At 46.2% G+C, this 20,713-nt stretch overlaps 1 protein-coding gene across 8 annotated transcripts in view; it reads right to left on the reverse strand.

The window, feature by feature from the left end:
• C12H4orf51 (chromosome 12 C4orf51 homolog) overlaps positions 1-20,713 on the reverse strand; it is a 33,142-nt gene that overhangs the window by 10,753 nt on the left and 1,676 nt on the right. For 3 of the 8 annotated variants that reach the window (XM_029076801.2, XM_029076803.2, XM_029076802.2), the window contains exons 2-5: positions 18,270-18,346; positions 11,378-11,436; positions 8,550-8,607; positions 7,844-7,917 (exon numbers count right to left, since the gene is read on the reverse strand). In XM_029076801.2, coding sequence (XP_028932634.1) covers positions 7,844-7,917; positions 8,550-8,607; positions 11,378-11,436; positions 18,270-18,346 — 268 coding nt within the window. Of the gene's footprint in view, positions 1-1,033; positions 1,268-1,990; positions 2,094-3,938; positions 5,064-7,843; positions 7,918-8,549; positions 8,608-11,377; positions 11,437-12,064; positions 12,378-18,269; positions 18,347-20,431; positions 20,653-20,713 lie in introns of those variants that run through there. The other 5 variants (XR_003763339.2, XM_029076804.2, XM_029076800.2 and 2 more) reach the window with 5 other exon arrangements.

Consider the following 20,713-nt stretch of genomic DNA (forward strand, 5'->3'; position numbering starts at 1 on the left):
AGAGTAATGTGACTTTCAAATTGTTTTCCCTATTAAGCATTGCATCCTGTCCTCAAGACACGAATTCGCATGACTGATGAGGGTCCGCATTCTCCCTTCTGCCCCACCCCATAGTCGACAGACATGGCTCCTGCCCCTCTCCCTGTCGTGACCAATACCAGGCCCCAGAGAATCCCCGGGCCCCAAGCTCCCATGGCTCGATTGGAAAGCGGAGAGGTGAGTGTCGCCACCTTACTGGACCTGTTTGGGAAAGTGTTAAATGTTAAGGGCCCGGGGGGGTGGGGGGAGATCCTCTTAGAAAGGGGCTTTGTTTCATTGGAAATTGGCCTACACTGCCCAGAGAGAAGTGGAAAATTGGTTTTCTACACTGCAGCAATTTAGCCCACATGACTGTCAATCCAGTCATTCTGGCCCCCAAATGGATTTTTTTTTTCTTTAGCTTGACTTACCTATTAAAATGACCTACCTGGAGTGAATTATGAACAAAAGCTTTATCTCCTCTTCACACTTAATAGGGGAAGAGCTGGCCTTTGGCTCCCCTAGTTTCTCTTGAGAGAGAGCAACAAAGCCTTGTTTCCACATGGAGAGCGATGGCTGTATTAGAGGGGCAAAGGTTTGTGACCTCTCCCTCCCCCTGGCTGAGATGAGGCCGATGCAGGTGAGCGGGTAGGATGCCCAGCTCAATTTGTTTCTAGCAGAGTGAGAATCTAGTCCTCTGACCCCAGCCCGACAGCATCTTTTACCTCATAGCATTGCTCAGAAATGTTTCAAAAACATTTCCAGAAGTCACAGCCCCAGACTAAAGTTTAGTACCCTATCTTGGATTGTCAGCTTCTAGAGGGCAAGGACTGCGGTTAGCTTTGCTTTTACAGCACCACAGGCAGCTAGGTGCTTGCACACCCACTTTGTAGAATGTGAATCACATTCTACAAAGTGATTAAGGAGGAATATTAGACCCCAGCAAGATCCTCGGGTGACCCGCCAGCCCCTTTCGCTTGGAGCCGTCACTGGGGAAGACCGTTCACAAGCCAGATGGGGAAAACGTTCCGAGAACGGCGCTGTTTACTACCCAACGAGTCCCCCGAAGCAGCCCCTCCGGTTAGCCGTGAGTTCTGGACCCCAACTGACTCCTAGGCCTGAATTGATTGGGCTTTATCTCCCTCTCTTCAGGTTGCACTTTTCTTGGGTTGGTCTCACACTAAAGGCATCATTTCTTCCTAAAAGATGGCACTTCACCTGCAACATTCACTCTTTTGAGCACCTGGGTCTGTAAGACAGCAAAAGGCAAACATCTGCTCACACGGCCATAGGAGTCGCATTAAAAATAAATGAACTGAGTAGAGAAAAGCACTCCTTCCTGCCTTTGGAACTACTTCTGGGCATAACTCACCTGGGCTCTAGGTAGTGACTTGTCTCCCCAGGAAAACATTCTCTGTTTCACCGGGGAGGCAGGGGCTGTCAGCCAAACCCTAGGATTTCCCTCAAGCTGTCCTGACAGAGGGACAGCTTCTCTAATTAAATGGCAGAGCCCAGTGATCAAGTTAGGGATTTCAAGCTGCTGCTGGTGTGCTTCAGCTCTCCCTAAGCCCAAAGGACCATGTGATCCTGAGAGGGAAGGTAGCAGAGGAAAAGTGGGCTCAGAAGCCATCCAGCCCACCCTGTGGCCAGCCTTCCCAGCCAAGGCTACGATATGTGGTGTCCACATGGGTTCTGGACCTCTAAAAACCCCTCTCTCTTGGCCTCTGAACACAGATTGCTTGGCCTGAGGAAGTAGCCGTGTGAGGGCGACTGGGCCCTATCCTGTCCCTGGGCTGGATCTGTCGAAGCGAGGGAGGGGATGAGAAGATGGGTGAGGAATGGGCTTTCAGTCCCTTTTTTCTCTGTACCATCCTCAGACCAAGCCCAATTTCTTATGGGCTGGCAGAAAGTGGCTAAGGGGCGCACGAATTATCAGCAACCCAACTGAGCATTTAGACCACAAACTACACACCTTGCTATGCCCAACAGTGGGGATATCCACCAGCTCCCCCTTCCCACGCCGCCTGCCCAGCCTCTAGCACCATCTCAGTGCCATGCTTTGATCAACCTAAACCCTGAATGCAGAAGGAAACCTTTGTTAGTATAAATGCTTTCAGCACATAAACGGATGAGCTTAAGGTTAAAGTAAGCCCAATTCGTATCGCCCCTGAGCACCTTGACTTCCGCCATCAAACCAGGATGGCGTGGGTTGGTAGCCTCACAGGTGATGGCATCAGGAATACGGCAGGGCTGGCGGTCTTTGTGCCAAGCTTAAGAAAAGGCAAGTCTAGAAGTGCCAGCTTTTCACTCTGGGGGAAATGGAAAGAGTACAGGACTCAAAGAAAGAGCAGTAGGGCAGAGTGCCCCAATCTGGGATCTTTTTCGCTCTGTTCAGATCCGCTCAGGGGGATGTTGAGCTCAAAGAAGTTGGGGGGGTCCCTGTTGTGGCTTGGGCACCCACACACCAGTGAGAGCAGAACTGGCTACGAAAGCCTCGGACAGGAGCCATCGAAGAGCTCCAAGATACACAAATAGGTGAAGCTTCTGCTTTCCAAGTGGGCAGAAAATCACCGCCAACAGAGGCCTTTCCAGGTTGGCTAAGGAGGAGCAGCATGTCAACAGACAGCCGCTGGCCCAGGACACGCACCCTGCTGCCGAATCTGCCAACGAATCAGAGACAAAAAGAATCAAAGAATGGGAGGAGTTTTCTGGATGGCAGCTCTTTGGACCGGGAACTGTGGTGGGCATCTGGCCGGTTTGGAGGGGTTCTAACAGGTTGACAGGCCTCAGAAGCAAGAACCGTAGGGAAAAGTGGAAAAGCTATGGCCCACACTAGGCCTTGTCCTTTAGCCCGTGGGAGGTTGGCCTCGTGAAAATGCCTGTGGCCATGCCTGCACAACAATCCACTGGACAAGCCTATTCCCCAGGATACTGGCCTGACATGACCTCAGTGATTGCCCACTGGGCCCAGGGATTATTTGGAGCATGGGATAAGGCTTAGAGAGGAGGGTCAGGGGCCTGTCGGGGCAGGGGCAAGCCAGCAAAAGAGTCTAGGCTTCATCAGGGAGTCGGGAGTTTCACCGAGCTACTGCCTGGGTCATTGGCAGTAAATTTAGGGCTTGGAATCTGTCGCTTGAACTTGTTTTCTTCAACTGGGTGCCAAGCAACTACAGCTGCCAGAAAGTGGACATTTTCCTGCCTCTAAAAATAAAGAGTTGGCAAAGTCACATTTCCCTTTTCCCTGCCCTTCCACCTCCTGGGTTCTGCAGTAGGTGGCCTGGCGGGGCTGGGGCAAGTGGAGAGGCCCAGCAGGTAGAGAACAGGCCTCTGCGCCGGATAGGCCCAGCGCACCAGCCTCTGAACCTACCGGAAGCCCGCTCACATGCCCGCAGGCAGCCAGAGGTGGCCTGCATTCCTCAGCGAGACAGAGACCGGAAGGGGAGGGAGGAAAACCTCAGTAGCAAGGAGAGACCTCACCATGCTATCAGGGCCCGGCCTTCTCCTCACTCCCCCATCCTAGAAACCAAAAACAGCGCGCCAAATGCGAGGGCCGGCCAGGGGGAGAGCATATCCGTCCGTCCCCATTTGACCCAACACAATATTCTGTGGCAAAACCAGAACGACTGTCCGGGGGGTCTCTGGGTGCCACTTGCCCACTCTGATCCCTCCCACCCGACTCCCTGTAGCGACCTCGAAGCCGGGGCCATTTTAGAGCTAAGTCCTCTCTGTTCACACGCTTCTCCCCACTGCTAGGGCCGAGCTGCTCAGAATGACTTTATGAAAGCTGGTTCAGAGACCCACGGGGCTGAAGGGATGGGGGGCGGGGGACCGGGACGGGGGGAGGGAAGGGAACTAAATATAGCAAATATTTGCAGGCATAATCACTCCATAAACATGTCACCCTGGACCGGAGCGCTAGGCAGGCCCAGACGACGTGTGTCACTCACACAAGTGTCACATCATAAATGAAACTGAATAAGCCCATTCTCCCATGGAACCAGAGTGACGCCTGTTCGCGCTATAAATATTTATGAAGTCGCCATCCTTCAGAGACTTTCTGTTTTTCAGGTGAGTAGGATTTAATGAAAAAGCCAAGCAGGACTGTTCCTGCAATTAAGAAATAGTCCATGTAGGGGGGGTTTTTTGGGTTTTTTTTAAAAAAATGGGCAATACTCGAAATGGAAAAGAATCATCAAGCAAAGGTGTTGCTCAGAGCTGCCGAGTGAAGCTTTCCCTCCTGCCAGTCAAGACTCCTCCTCATTCGGAATGTGACAGCCTTCTCTAGGCAAGAGGGGGCCGGGAAGAGTAATCTTGGGCCCGTTCAAACCAGGCAGATGTAATTAGGGAGCACAAACAGGTTGCTGTCACTTGTATTCACACTCCTCCCACCAAGGCATAGAGAAGCATTTCCTGAGCTTGTTTCTTTCTTAGCCTCTGTCTCAGAAATTGTGAATACAATGAATCCCTCACCTCAGTACAGCCTGAAGGAAAGGGGTGTGTGTGTGTGTGTCCATGTGTTTATGCACAGCATAGGCCAATTTCTTCCCTCTGCCACTCCTACTGATTTCATTAGGAATGGCATTCATGAAACCAAAGACTCAATTTGACTAATTTTTTCTCGCTTCACAAAGTAGTATGGGCCAGTACAAGCACCTTTGGCTACCAGCAGTACATATATTTCCATTCCAAAGCAATGGGGAACCCAAGTGCATAAAAATGATCCAAGTTATTTACAGCAAATTAGTGGGTGATCATTTGTTCTGTGCAGTATTTGCATTATTAATTTAATGTCAGATGCACCAAAATTTCTCACCTAGTGCCCCTCTCCCCAGATTCCCCACAGTGCTGTTGAACCCTGGCCCTTTCCCACAATTCTCTGTGATATCCTCAGGCCCTGCTCCTTTCCCAGCAGGGGAGCCAGCCCCCTTGGTCCTACCCGACACCCCAGCTCCTCCTGGGATGATTGAGCTGACCCAGCCTGGAAATATTTCTCCTTTCTCCACATAGGGCAGGTTGCCATGGGGAATGGGGAAGAGGCTGGAAACCTGGAAGTATAAAGCTAATTACCCAGACGATATACAAAATCAACACTGCTATTAAACAACACTATTTTGAGGGCCCGCAAAGAACAAGTCCTCTAGTTTGGTGGTCCAATCCAGGGTGTCTCATTCACCAGGCGGTGAATCCCCTCAGCTAAAAGGTCTCCTGTGCTATGTGCTATTTCCCTCCTGGAGTCTGCTCCCACCGGCCCCCCTCCCCACCCCCCCCTTTTTTTTTTGCCTCTGGCCAGGATAGCCTTAGTCATGGATTTCAGGACATTCCTCATGGGTTGGGTAGTCTCTTATTATTCCAGTACTTCAGTTTGGTTTGCACTACACCTGGTTTCATTTTAAAAAACCAAATAAAAATTTCTGGTTATGAGAGGCAGGAGAATGCCAGAATCAAGCTAAGCAGAAAGTGGGGAAGGAATGAAAGGGAGAATATTCAACAAGGAGAAAAAAAGAATTTCACATCATAGAGAGGAATAAAAACAGGGCTGGACTTTTGCTCCTCATGCTGAAAGGAGCTGTGAAAATGAGTCCACGGGGCCCTAGAATCTGTGTCCAATCTGCTTATACTGACTCTACCCCAGTGCTTATTGCAATGTTGGCACATAGTAATCACTTAATAAATACCATAGTTATTATTATTAGAATCTCATTGCGGTGCGTAGGTCCAATCGAGTAACTGGTCTGTGGAAAGTCAGGGAGAACCAAAGAGACCCTGTGAATGTGCTAACTCTCTGGTTTGGTTTTTCCTGGGATCAGCATTGGTTGCGGGTGGAGAAGCTGAGAGAATCATCAGCAGGCAATGTGCACATTCCTCTAGCCTGGCAAGGAGGTGGAAATGACCCGAGAGGAAATTGGTGGATGCGGGTGGGGCTGATGTAAGATTTGTTGGGTGAATAGAATCCGGGCAGGTGAATGAAACTATTTGCCAGGCTACAGAATAAAGCTTTAATCGATCATTGTATTTATTATGCTCTTACTGTGGGCAATGCACTGTACTACGAGCTCGGGAAAGTCCAGTACAACAGAGTTGGTTCCCTGCCCACAAAGAGCTTGCAGCTTAAGGAAAGAAGGCTGAAGGAAGCAAGCACTAATAAAGGTGGACAAGGTCAGGAATTGACCTATCTGATGGTCTGGGCACGGGAACTGAGGGGATGCTCAGAGAAGCCTGCAGCGGTAGACGCACGAGGCAGATGGGCTAGAGGACATGCAGTTAACAAAGTTCTGGGATGGTCAGGATATACACAGGTCTGTGGATAGCAGGGATTGCAGAGCCTCAGGGTGATTAAAGAGAATGAAGGCTGAAAGGGATCAGAATAACTGGACCACTTCCTTATGTCACCATGTCTGAGGTCAGATAGAGATGGGAGAAAGAAAACAAAAAAAAACCCAGTTGGTATGGTGGGTGGGATTTTTAATTCCCTTTGTGTTCTCCGAAGGGTGTGAGAAATGCAGAGGAAACATACACCCTGTTGGCTTTAATGAAAGGTAGTTGGCTATGCAAGTCCTCCCCACCCAAGGACACGGATCTGGAGATAGAGCCCATGCTGCAAAAGGCAGGTGTTTGGGAGACTGGAGGCAGAGGGAGGAAGATGACTACTTCCAGGTACTCTTTAGTGCTCAAAAGATTGATCGAAATATGAGGCACCAAGACCACTGGCCCTGGGATGTGATGTGAATGTAATCTTTGGTGAAGCAGAAGTTGACCTCCCTGGGTTTGTGTGGAGAGGGGAGAAGAAAAGAGTGACAGCTTCTCCCCACGGACTCTCCTCACTAGACACTGCTACCTTCTCCCAGAACTTGTCCCAACCCATACCAGTCCTCAAAAAAGCAAGGCCCTAGCCCTGATTTGTCCCGTCTGCAATGACAGTGAGCGGCAGCTGGCCAATTCCTCCCACTGGCTTTCTGCCCCTGGGGAGCAGGAAGGGTGGAGGTACTGAGGCCCTAGGATTACCACCACCACCACGGGCAGGTAGCCCTTCAGTCCCCACTGGGCCAGGGGAAGCTGGAAAGACTGTTAGATCCCTGAACTCCACCCTCCTTACGTGGAGCCGTAGTCCCCACCACACTCAGAAAGCCCCAGAGCATTTACCACACGACTGATGGCTAGAATTCCCTCATGCATGTTCAATCTTGTTTGTGAACACAGACCGACTCAGTAGCAGCCACCTCTACTGCAAAAACCATTTGATCTGAACACATTTACACCAGAACTAAAAATGATGGTGACAGGAGTGATCAAAGTCATCTGCCATCTACTGTAAACAAGCCAAGTCACATAAGGCCATTTCCAACACTCACTGAAACTTAAAAGTTCTTTCACATTAAGAATGCGGTCATTTCATGGTGGAATATAGGTGCGCAGAGACCATTTGATCATCCCACAGTTATTGACCAAATACTCCATGGCTCCATTATAAAACAGAAAACGGTCATTGCAGTCACTCCCTCGTGACTGCAGGATTCCTTGCTCCTAAAACCACCTACTCTCCCTGTAGGAGTCCTTGCTCCTAAAAATCCTTAGCCATGAAGGGAACTCTCCCTCTTTCCCTGCCCCACTTCTACATGATTTATCAGAATACAGAAACCCCTTCCCCAACGCTTCCACAAACATTACTGTGTGTAATCACACATGAACTATGCTCACTGTTTGATTATAGTCCATCACCCCCACTGCCACAATGCTGCTTCTGTACTTATGGCTAGATAGAGGAAAATGTCTTTTCAGGAAAAAACTACAACAATGAAGGTTTTGAAAGCAGGGGACAATTTCTTACTTGATTCAGGAAAGTCTTCCTTTTTGGCAAGCCGCTCCTGAGGTTTTCACTTTCAGAGCTTCTCATCTTCACGTCTACAGTAAAACAACAGTCAGTGCTCAATTATCGGTGGAGATGGAGGAGACCATCAAAAGGGAAAAGGGGAACTCTAATATTCCCAATCCCCAAATTCATTTGGTCTGGGGGGAACCTAAAACTGGGTTTAAATGGGATTATCAATTGCTCATCTCAGAGGAAGAGGTTGAGAGCCAAGCAGAAATGGCAGAAGAGATGGCAAGGGGAGTCAAGTCCGCAGAGTGGGTTAGGGAGCCTCAGAGAGTGGATTCTATGGAAGCCACACAGAGGCTAAACTCTGATGTTCAAGAGCCAAAACTCGCTAAAAGGGACACAAACTGAGCCATTTATTTATTTATCAAGTCAGTTGTTTCAAACATTTCGTCAACCACATCTGTTAACAAGTTGCAACATTCACTGTTTGAGTTTCACCTCCATTTCTCCTGAGCATCTGCTGGTGGAGATATTAATGAGCTATGACAGGGCCAACAGACAGGTCAGATGAGGAAGTCAGAGGCTCAGACCACCCACAAATAGGAAAATCAACCCTTGAATAACCGAGAGTCATCTCTCACTGTCAGTGGAGGATTATTCACGCAACTAGCCCAGGAAGGGGCTCTAGACTGTTGAGTTGTTTAAGTTATAGACTCACTTGATCTTCTGCAAATTGAAGGCTTCACTGAAACCCTCCCAAACATAGTCTGGTGTGCCTGAAAAGAGACACTTATAAATCATTCTAGAAATAAATCCAATAACATTTCTAGTCCACCCCTTCCCATGGCATGAGACCAGATAAAATGAATGTAATACTCCTTTTTTAAATGTCAGCAAAGAATGCTACAGAGCAAGCACAAATCCTCACAGAACCAGTCCAGATCATTTAAGGTCATCTAACTTTTCCAATTATTTAGACAATATGGCCTGGTGGACAAGTCATTATTCCAAGAATGGATTATGCATTTATCCTCCTCTCACCCCCAGTTCCAGCCCCAATCCCAGCCCAAGCCCTCATAGTGAAAACAGAGTGTCTATGGCCCCACCGTGGCAGGGTTCTGCCCTTTTACTTGGGATGGCTTTGGAGGAGAGAGGACTCAGGAATGGAGGATGCCTCCTTACTCAGCCAAAGTGCCTTTGGGGTCAGGTTTCTATTCTGGGAGTTATAGTACTGAGGGGAGCGGCACTCAATAGCGTGACTATTGCCAGGACATTGGCAGAATTCCAGATGAGACTGTTGGTGAGGCCAGCGCACCCATCTTGAAAACCCAGTTGTGTAAGGGAACAGGAAAGGGTGAGGAAAAATGAAGATGAAGACCTCATTCCCATTTTGCCTGGCCTAAACCTAATCCAGAAAGCTCAGGAACAAGGAAGTGGTCTTGGTCATGAAGCTCTTCATGGCAGGCCTAGGATCAACAGTCCAGAAGATCTTGGGACCTCTAGACTGCAAGCTCATTCTGGGCGGGGAACCTATCCGCTAATTCTGTTGTATTGTACTCTCCAAAGCACTTAATACAATGATCTCCACAGAGTAAGTGCTCAATAAATACAATTGATTGATTGACTGAGGCTCCAGTTTTCCTGCCTGTCCAATGGGGAGAAGGTATCTGCCTCCTTCCTCTCTCATAAGAACCCGGGATCCAATTCTCCTACCAGAGTTCCCCAGCTCCCCCAAATAAGGAGATCAACCTTCCTCTGCTTCTTCCCCTGCCTCTCCCTCCCCTGGCTCCCCCAGGCCTCCGCTCCCCGCCACCCCCTTCACGATGGGTTCTGGAGACTCCTTCTAGGGAGTGAAATAGGAGAGGTGGGCTTCTTGGTCGGGCCACTGAAACTAGTTTTACTGTCATCCCAACAACTCAATCTACTATGCCCCTCTGCAGACATGAGCCAATCTGTTCTACTTTTCCACTGGGAGAGACTCAGCCACCTTGAGAGGTCAAATGGGATGGCGATGATAACGATGATATTTACTAAATGCTTATTATGTGCTAAGCATTGGGATAGATTCAAGAGTATCAGATTGGACAAAGTCCCTGTTTCAGTCTAAGGGGGAGAAGAACATGTATTTCAACCCCACTTTATAAGAAATGAGGCATAGAAAAGTACAGTGTCTTGTCCCAGGTAAAGTAGCAAGGCAGGCAAGTGGCAGAGCCAGAACTAGAATCGGAGTCTCCCGACTTCCAGTCCTGTGCTCTTTCCAACTAGACCAGGCCGCCTGCAAGTGTGAAACCTCTGAGCTCAGAAGCAAAATGTTCCATATATGTCCAGTGTGTCCTGTTCAAGTGAGGCCATCTTCGTTTCCGATTCAAAATTAAAGCCGAGGGGGAAAAACTGCTGGAAGAAGTAGGAGTTTGGCAGTGGCCAGGGGATTTGGCGTTATATCCTGGGACCACTGTGAAATATCTGTGTCCTCAGAAAGACAAATCCAGAAATTAGTGAGTGGTTTTGCCTACCTGGAGCAGCCGAAGCCCAGCTAGGTCCCTGGCTCCAGCTCCCTTGTCCTTGTGCCATCTACTCTCCCCAAGATTTCCACTGGCCCTTCCTTTGCTTTGGGCCTTATTTCTGCTTCCTCTCCCACCAACCCAGAAGACTATAGAAGCAGGAGCTGAAACAAGCTGGTTCATCCAGCCGCTCAAGGACCAGAGGAGGGAAAATGGTAATAGTAGTAATAATACTCATTAAGCACAGAGCACTTGACTAAGCACTGGAAAAGAATCCACAGGTGGGAATTAGACAGGGCCTCTGGCCCTCAAGAGATTCACGAGTTAAGGTTACAAAAGTCCGAGCTAGCCTACTTTCATCTGGTTTTCATTTAGGCATGTCACAGACAGAAACCTCCTATTCCTTATCAGCGCTGAGCTATGCTGCCTTTTCCATCAAAGAGAAAATTAAACAAGTAGGTTTTCATTAAGAACCTAAGTTACTATCAATGATCACCTTATTTTCCTCTGCCAGCTTAATACATAGATTGCTTTCATTTCATCAAATTTAGATCCTGGCCTGGATGGGCCATTGATCTGACCTAGTAATGGCACTTCTTTATGTTCTCGAGTGGAGTACCTCAGGCTCCTCTGTTATTCCCTCGTTAAAAGAGTTTAAATTAGATGAATTCCCATCTTGAGAGAGAAGAAGGCCAGGAAATGTGCTTTCAGCCCACACTAAGCCATGACCTGCTTGCTCAGTACCTTCAGTATCTACTACAAACAATTGCCAATCATTTGGTTATTTCCAACAAATACCATCATTATTATTACTACGTTTTAGGATGGGGAGAAAACTAAATAGGGGGAGGAACTGGTGAAGAAACAGAGGTGTACTGTATTATTCATGACACCTCTGCTTATTTTCACCTAAGAATGAATACCTTCAGCTTCTTCCATTAGTTATTAAGAAAACAAATGCACACATACCATATATATTCTGTTTTCATCTAATTTCAGTCCCTTCCAAGAAGGAATTACAAAAAAGCAACAACTTTTTACTTACCACTAGGTGCTTGACATGAACCATATCTTCAAAGAAACGGGTTAAGTCAGAATACTGACCTACAAGGAAAATGAAAAAGGAATTAAAGGGGATGCTTTTTTATGGTATTTCTTAAGTGCTTACTATGTGCCAGGCACTGTTCTAAGTGCTGGGGTAGACTCAAGGTAATCAGGTTGGACACAATCCCACTCCCACATGGGGCTCAGTCTTAATCCTCATTTTACAGATGAGGTAACAGGCACAGAGAAATCAAGTGACTTGCCCAAGGTCATACAGCAGACAAGTGGAAGAGCCAGTACTAGAACCCAGGTCCTTCTGACTCCCAAGCCCGTGTTCTATTCACTAGGCAATGCTGCTTCTTGCGCTCAGCGCATAGTTCCTTCAACTTCCTTGTAGGTTAATGCCAAAAAGCTGGATTCTTCTCCCACATACAAGACTGAAGGAAAATACACTTTAGTCCTGCAACCCAGAGCTGCAACTAAGATTAAAGTATCCAGTAGCTTCTCAGACCCCCTGTGGAAGCCTGCTTCATTCTCCCTTGCTCATCAATGAGGAGGAAAACCCCATTGGGTCATCCGGTTCAACCCAAGGTCACGGCTACCAGCTTCTGAACTTTTCAAACTATAGACAGATGAAATGCACGATGCTGTGCTAAACATGGGATCCAAAACACTACAAAATACTAACCTTGATTTACCATTAGGCCATGCTTTTACGGGCAAATAAAAACAGAGTTACTATGCCTCATTCAAACCTCCCACAAATGTAGCCAGGGCAGAAGCAAGCTTGAAACTCACTACCTAATTCTAGATAGAGTTTGCCTGCCCTTTACCTCATTCACAGCTGCCTTCCAGCCACCTGATTAGTTCCTGGCCATAAAGAGAGTTTCCTCAGCTGAATCCTTTTGGCAGGCAGCCCACTGCTGATTGCCTTGGACTTTATCTATTAGGGTTTCTCCACCCATGGCCATGATCCAGGAAATAAATGTTGACACAGCCCACCAGTGAATATCATATACATGTAAAAATGATGGAACTTATTAAGTGCTTATTATGGGTCAAGCACTAAGCACTGGGGTAGATGCAAATTTATCACCCAAGGGGCTCACAGTCTCAGGGGGAGAGAGATCATGAATTGGAGCGATCAATTTACAGATGAAGAAATTGAGGCATAGAGAAGTTAAGTGTCTTGCCCAAGGTCACATAGCAGGCAGATGGCAGAGCGGCAATAGAACTCAGGTCCTCTGACTCCTAAGTGTGTGCTCTTCCCATTATGCCACGCCGCTTCCCTGAAGAAGTTCAATGTGTGGGGCTGAAGAGGTCATTGCGCGATCCCCAGCCCCAGCCACAATGGGCACCAAACGAGACCCAAGGCTGTCACTTGTGGTGCCCTAATGTTTGCAGCCCCTGGAGCTGTTTTCTCTTTTGCCCCCTTGCCTCTTATTTCTTGTGATGCTTTTGCAAAAAAAAAGCCACTCTCTTTTGAAAGCAGTATGAAATGGCCTAAATGGAGCAAGTGCTCCAGGCTCTCAGACCTAGTCCTTTCCCCCATTTAGAATTAGCCCATTTTTTCTGGTGGTAAGCAAGGGGTTCAGTTCATTTGCCACAACCCTGTCCGAGGCTTTACCTAGCTAGCTGTAGTTCTCACGCCAAAGAAGACGATTAAATAATGAATGAGATCATTCTAAAGTACTGAAGTTTGGGGAAAACAATTTTGCGGTATTTGATGCAGCTTGAAGTAATAGAAACTAAGGACTCACACTCTATTACAAAAATAACATGGAGGCCATTTCCTGATCCCAAACTTGGTCATTTTTCCAATTGAGTGGGTGGAAGATGGCCTAAAGGTATGTATCTCATTTTCCTCAACCCCATTATAAAGATTTATACACCAGAAAGCACAGTGTCCAACTACAGATAACGTTGGCATATAGGTTATCTAACAATTTCCCTCCAGAAGTTCACCAACAGCTTTCAAAATAAAATCCATATAACAGCTTGAACTTTGCCTTTCCAAAAAGAATTCTACTTTCAGTTTACTGTTAATTAATGCAGCCCCGATGCTGGCACTTCTCCACCTCCTACCTCCCACTTCTCACTCCAAGAACTGTAAAAGGGGGGACATCTTTCCTGAAACAAAAGAATAAAAACAAACCAAAAAAACAAAACAGAGAAGTAGCCTGGCCTAGGGGATAGAGCATAGGTCTGAGAGTCAGAAGGACCTGGGTTCTAATCTAAGCTCCGCCACTGACCTTGGGCAAGTATTTAACTTCTCCGTGCCTCAATTACCTCATCTATAACATGGGAGCTAAGATTGTGAGCTTGATGTGGGACATGGACTGTGACCAACTTGATTAGCTTGTATCACCTCAGCACTCAGTGCAGTAAGCGCTTAACAAATACCATTTTTAAAAAAGCCTGATTTTGCCCACTCAGAAATATCTCTACGATTTCCAAGAAATCCCATTATGTTCTGGTGGATCTACCGGCGTTCCAGTGAGGAGATGAAATTGAGCTTTCCAAATGAAATTGGCCAGATGGTGTGCACTATGGGCAGGAGGATGTGTTGAGCAGATGTAGCCTTAGGTTCTAGTCCTGGCTCTGTCTACAAGTCACTTAACAGTGTTCTACATACAGTGCTTAATAAATATGACAATAAACTTAAGACCTTCTGTGCTCCAATTTCCCTTTTTGTAAAATGGACATAATTGTATCCACACCTCTCTCAGAGGGATTAAATAATGTCTGTAAAGAGCTCTAAACCCCTAAGAAAGAGGCCCTCCATAGAACCCAAAGTCCCACTAAGGATTCTTATACCCAATCCAGAACTAGTTATTCTCAGTCTCCTGGAATGTGCAAAATAGGAATGAGGGATGAGAATTCTATCAAGCACAAGGAACGGTTTCTGTCAGAAAGGGTTAAACTAACTTAGAATCAGCCGCCTTGGAGGTTATTAGGATGCCCACCCATATTTCTGAGATGGTGTCAGTGAGGTCTAGAGGCTGGGGACTGGACAAAGTGACTTTTTGAGATCCCTTCCAGTCATAGACTATGCTGACATGAAATAGCAGCATCCCAGCATACATTTAGGACACACTTGGAGATAAGAAGAAGCAACAGGCAAAACTGTCCCACTGTACAGAGGGGTAAGCCTTGTACTAGAGCCGAGAGACTTGCCCAGGAACATAAAGTTCCCAGCCAGAACAGCCAGAAGGCAGTAAGGATCAGTCAGTCGGTTCCGGGGACCAAGAGGCCTGCTCTGACCAGGCCCTCATTTCTCCCATCTGCCCTCCCCTTGACACCGCCTGTGTATTTGGATCATCTACGCCCATGAAGCACTTCATATTCACCCCAACCCCAGCCCTTCAACATTTAAGTGCAGCTAAAGCAACAGTACTTAGTACTTACTAATGCTCCCCATGCAGAGCATTGTCCTAAGTCCTTGGAAGGGTACAGTACAACAGAGTTGATAGACATGTTCTCTGCCCACAACGAGCTAACAGTCTATATGGGGAGACAGACATTAATATAAATCAATAATTTATATATAGGTTCCTAAGTGCCGTGACGTTGAGATGGGGTGGATGTCAAATGTCCAAAAGGCATATATCTCTACATTCTCCTATCCCCCCATTAGTAATTTATTTTAATGTTTGTCTCCCCCTCTGGACTGTGAACTCCTTGGGGACAGGAAACTTGTCTACCAACTCTACTGTACTGTTCTCTCCCAAGCGCCTGGTTTAAGGGTGAGTGCTGAATAAATTTAACTAATTGATTGATAGTAAATCAGGATTTCTTTCAAGAACAGAATCCAGGAACCTGACTTCCACATCCACATTGCTAGCCATTCCACTCACTCTATTTCAGGTAAGACCATATGCTAATCCAAAGACCCACCAAAAACGTGCTAGGCTTCAAGTTTAGAATGGAATAAAAATCAATTAATGCCATCCCTCCGGTTAGTGTTATCCTTTAACATTAAATGCCTGGAGTAACAGATGGTATCTTGTGACCTTCTTAATAACAGGTGTGGCTGCCAATGTTAGTGGTGTCCACTCTCCACAGGGAATTTAGAAACTGCTGCTTTCCACTCAACTATTTTTTTGCAGTAACAATGTAACCATTTATTAGCCACTCACAATAAGCAGATTGCATAAATAGATGGGACCTTTCCAGCCTTAAGGCTGGGTGGGCATGCTCTGTAGGCAATCATCCATTTCTCTCAGTCAAGCTGAACTATCTAGTTTATCATCGGTTTTTCATGGTTGAGAATCACAATGTTTTCTACATGGATTTATCAGTTTATCAATTGGTGTCCAGACAGCACAAAAGGTAACCTTCTAACTAACCAATCAGTAGCATTTATTGAGCACCTACTGGGTGAAGAGCACTGTAGTAAGTGCTCGAAGCAATGTTGCCAAGTAGATAGAACACAAACCTAGGGGTCCGAAGGACCTGGATTCTAATCCTGGTAGCACTACTTGTCTGCTGTATGACCTTGGGCAAGTCACTTCACTTCTCTGTGCCTCAGTTACCTTATTTGTAAAATGGGGCTTAAGACTGAGCCCCATGTGGGATAGGGGCTGTGTCCAACCCGATTTGCTTGTATCCAACCCAATGCTTAGTACAGTGCCTGGCACATAGTAAGTGTTTAACAAATTCTACAATAATTGCGAGAGTACAATAGAGCTAGAAGGAGGGGAGGCTAGGTACTTAATAAATTATAGAGAGGAGTAACAGAATATGTAAGAAGTGTCATTGGGGTGCTGTAAGAAAAGTACTTAGGTGACACTCAAGGCTGAAATGGCAATTGGCAGATATAAAGTGGGGAGATTAGAGATTAATTGGGGAAGGCTTCCAGGAAGAGGAATGATTTCAGAGGGCTTTGAAGATAAGGTCTTTTGGTCTATTGGGTATGAAGTGAACAGAGTTCTTGGCGGCAGGGAAAGCGTGAACAAGAGGTAGGTGGCTGGAGAGAAGAAAACAAGGCACACTGCGAGGGTTAGATTGAGAAGAACTAAGATTGTCAATTGGGGTCATAGTAGGAGAAGAAGATGGATTATGCAGGGTTCTTTTCTTTGACAAACACAGTACCATTGTTTCTCACAGATGTGTCAAGACCCACAGATCCTGAGAAAGGAGTGGGATCTGTTTGAGGACTGGAGGAAATCAGTGCTAGCACGGTAGTCCCAGGTGGAGGAATGTTAAATGGAGTCAAGGTTGTTTTTTGGGCCCCAGAGGGGTTCTGGAATGTCATAGAAATTCATTCGGGGAGAGAGAGATGGGGGAGGCTGTACTAGAACTATGGTGGTGAAAGTATAAGCAATGGAGACAAATTGCATGCAAATTCCTGGGCACCTCACTGGTTTTACCTGGTTGGAGCCAGGGGTGTTTTGAAGAAGATTTTGGTAGAAAAATGGTATGGGTCTGATCTGCTTGTGGCAAGACTACTAGTATTGCCAACCTTATGTAAGCAGTGCCTAAGCACAAACATTAGGAAATCACACCCATGCCTACAAACCATCTGGAGAATCTTGACTTCAATAACTCTGTCCAACAGACAGTATGACAGAAATTTCCCTCTACAGACCTGCACTGCTCCTCTGCCACCAGTCTAGGTGGCCTCCTGGGAATCTGTGGAACCAGAAAGGGGGTGCAGGGTCAATCTCCAGGCAGCTGTCAGTCAAGGAAATTGCCAGGGTAGAAAGGAAGGATTCATGAGGACACGATCCAGAGGCATAACTGCCCTAGCTTCAGAACTGTGACCTCTCATTTTTCAGCCCAACCGATGAAAGGACTGGTAATAAATCCCTCTCTACTGCTGGCTCATTAGTCCAAGTCTTCCTTATTCTAAAAAAAACCCCTCTCCAGACTCCTTTGTACCATTCAACTACTTACCATTATCCCCGCCCCCCCCCCCCCATCCTCACCCCATTACTATCCAAACTCCTTGAAAGTCCCCTCATTCCACTAAGACCACTCCCTCCAAGGTCACCAAAACCTCCATTGGTGTTAAGATAAAACAAGGCCCCTTGATTTGTTTTAACCTACTGCCAGTCTCACCTCATGCTGAAATGAATTTAGGATCTTCTTTCCACCCAGACTTACTGGAGATCTCTTCCTTTTCCTCCCACAGGAGACAGAATTTTTCAAAGGAGGCATTCTAGAAATTACAGGACTCCCTAGATTTTAGACCCAATCTTTGTCAACTTTGTAGAGGGAAAAGAGGTTGATAGGTCTTTATTGAGTTAGTGACAAGTTGGGCAACAAGTCTTTTTCAGGGCCCAGGAGGGGAGGTGTGCTGAGCAAGGCACATAGACCGAAAGCCCGTTGTGGGCAGGGAATGTGTCTGTTATATTGTACTCTCCCAAGTGCTTAGTACAGTGCTCTGCACACAGTAAATGCTCAATAAATCTGATAGACTTACTACAATCATTTTCTTTTGATTATGAGGTCTTTTGTTCTTTCTCACTAAATGGAGGCTGAGATACCAACTGAACAGGCAAGGTTTTTGTTGAAGGTATAAGCTCAAAGCTGGGATCCATGGGGCCTTATGGCGCCTGGATGGAAAAGGTGACAGAAAAGTTGTGTGCTAGACTAGGTTGTAAGCTTCTGGTGGGGAGTGAACATGTTTACCAACTGCTGTGAACTCTTGTGTTGTACTCTCCCAAGCGCTCTGAACACAGTAAGTGCTTAAAAAAATCCCATTCACTGAATGATAGCTAAAATGCCACCATCCTTAGAAGCAGCGTGACAACTCTTCAACTCATGACAGTGGCATTCCTGCCTGAAGATGCTGATGGAAACACAAGCATCTTAACCAAGAATTCTAAAAGTTACAAACCCAACCATAAGAGCAAAAGAATGGTCCTAGAAAGAAATGATGCATTTACCTTTATTAGGGGCAGCTTCTTTTAACTGAGAGTTGTAATATCCAGGCATGCGATTGAGCTTGTTTACTAGAAATACTCTGGAGAATAAAAAATAGAAGAAAAGAACAGTACTTAAAAAATTGTCCAAGACTCATTTATTTCTATATGACTTACGGAAGTTTAAATCATACCTTCTTTTCCGTTTGGTTTTTCTTGTTTGTCCCCCTAAATGATGACAAGTTGGCCTCCCTTTTGTGTTTATTCCCTAGCTAGGCATAAAGGGGTAAATTTTGCATAACGTGACACAAAAGAGATCAACATTGAATTCAAAATTGTTTAGCAGAATGTGGAAGTGTTTCTCCAGAGGTGAGTTTGCAAAATGAAATAAACGCTGGGAACGGATCAGAAAAGATTAACGTAATTATGTTAGTTTCCCTAGTCAACCTTTAAAAATATTTGTATGGATTTTATTACTCACAAAATTCAAGGCGTTTAAACGGTTCTACATCAGTTTCCCAAAATACCTTTTTCATATTAGGGTGATGGCTCTTGCTTTGGGGACATTAAGCCCAGGGCTGTATGCACAGATACACAGTCCAACTAGCGACATGTGACCCCACCACCACTAGACAGACACAAATACACACACCCATCCCAATAAGCTACTGGGATGACCTGGTAATCCCCCTGAACCAGCTTGGGCCAGTTCATCAGCCCAGATGAATCCACTAGAATGGGAGGGAACTCCATTACGGATGCAGTCAGCCCTTCAACCCCGATTGAGTCAAGAGGGTAGGAGATTGCCAGTCTGCAACCAGATAACCCCCTTTCCTGGGTGGAAGAGAAGAGTCAGTGCTGGAAGAAGGACCCTTGAATGAACTGATAATAAAATATTCAATGTAACTGGCAGGAGTGGGCAGGGGATGTGTCTGTTTATTGTTGCACTGTACTCTCCCAAGTGCTTAGTACAGAGCTCTGCACACAGTAAGTACTCAATAAATACAACTGAATGAATGCATGATGAAGGAACATAGTCAAAAAAGGAAAAAGAATATATCCTTTGAACAGGTTGTAACCTTTAACTTGCAGCCAGCCCTGCTGAATAAATACTTCCCATCTTGACACCGAAAGAATCCAATTTTCTGCATTCTCAGTTTCTGTACTTTCTGATCAGACCCTTTCAGTCAATCAGTGGTATTTATTAAATGCCTACTATGTGCAGAGCACTGTATTAAATGCTTGGGAGAGTATAAAAGAGTTGGCAGACAACTTCCCTACCCATAATGAGTTTTACAGTCTGGAGGGGGAGGCAGAATAATACAAATAAAAAATTTATAATATGCAATTTAAAGATATGTATGTAAATGCTGGGAGGGGCAGGGAGGTGGGGAGTGCGGGGAGGTGAATAGTAAATGCCCCAAGAGCACAGTTCCAACTGCTCTCTTCAGAACAATAGTTCACTCATTTTCACCCTGAAATCTCCCTCCTATGGGCTCCCGTGAGCCTCCAGCCACTCTTGGACCCCACTGCATCTCTCCACAAGTGTGGAAGAATCTCCATCCTTGGAATAGTGATGTTTCAGTTGTTCCGACCAGAAAAAAAAGAGGCTAAGAGGGAAGGGAACGGTAATAGTGAGAAGTTGCTATGAGGGGGGAGGCAAGGAAGTAGCTGTAAAGGAAAGGAAAAAGGATAGCAGGGGTGGCCATAGTAATCGTGACTTGTTAAGTGCTTTGTGCCATTCACTGTACTAAGCACTAGGGTAGAAACAACAATCAGGTTGGACACAGTCCCTATCCCACATAGGGCTCACCGTCTAAGTTGGAGCGAGAACAGGTACCGAATCCTCACTTTACAGAAGAGAAACCTGAGGCAGAGTGACTTGCCCAAGGACACAGAGCATGCAAGTGGCAGAGTCAGGATTAGAACCCAGTTCCTCTAACTCCCAGGCTTGTGCTCTTTCCACTAGTCCATGCTGCCTCTTTAAGCAGTTGGGGAACTCCCCCCTGCATGGGATCCACCACCCAGGGGAACTCTCTGCTAAATAAATTTAATTACACAAAATAATCCCGGAGAGTCACATCCCACTCCCACTCCCAGAGGGGCAAATTGTTCTGCCCTCAAAAAACATAGTGGACTGCTGGTACGAAAGTGTACTTTCTTTTACACCTTCAAACAATTCTCACCCTTCCAGCTTTGTTCAGGCATACTTGTTTTTGGTCTACAGATTGGCAAAGAAAATTTCATCTCCAAAGCAATTTCAGAAAATTATTAGGGGCTGAAAACGAAGCATGATTTGCGTTTTGAATTGACCTCTCTTGCTTATTTCTTTGAACACTGCAGGACAATCTGCAGCAGTGTTAGAGAACATTTCCAACTCTTAGTTTCCAGATACAGATAAGTCTCACAAACTTATGTTCTCTTGTGGTTATGATGTCACCAGAACCCTCGGTTAGAATGATTCACGT

This window comes from Ornithorhynchus anatinus, chromosome 12 (assembly GCF_004115215.2).
Source record: "Ornithorhynchus anatinus isolate Pmale09 chromosome 12, mOrnAna1.pri.v4, whole genome shotgun sequence".
Classification (NCBI taxonomy): Eukaryota; Metazoa; Chordata; class Mammalia; order Monotremata; family Ornithorhynchidae; genus Ornithorhynchus; species Ornithorhynchus anatinus.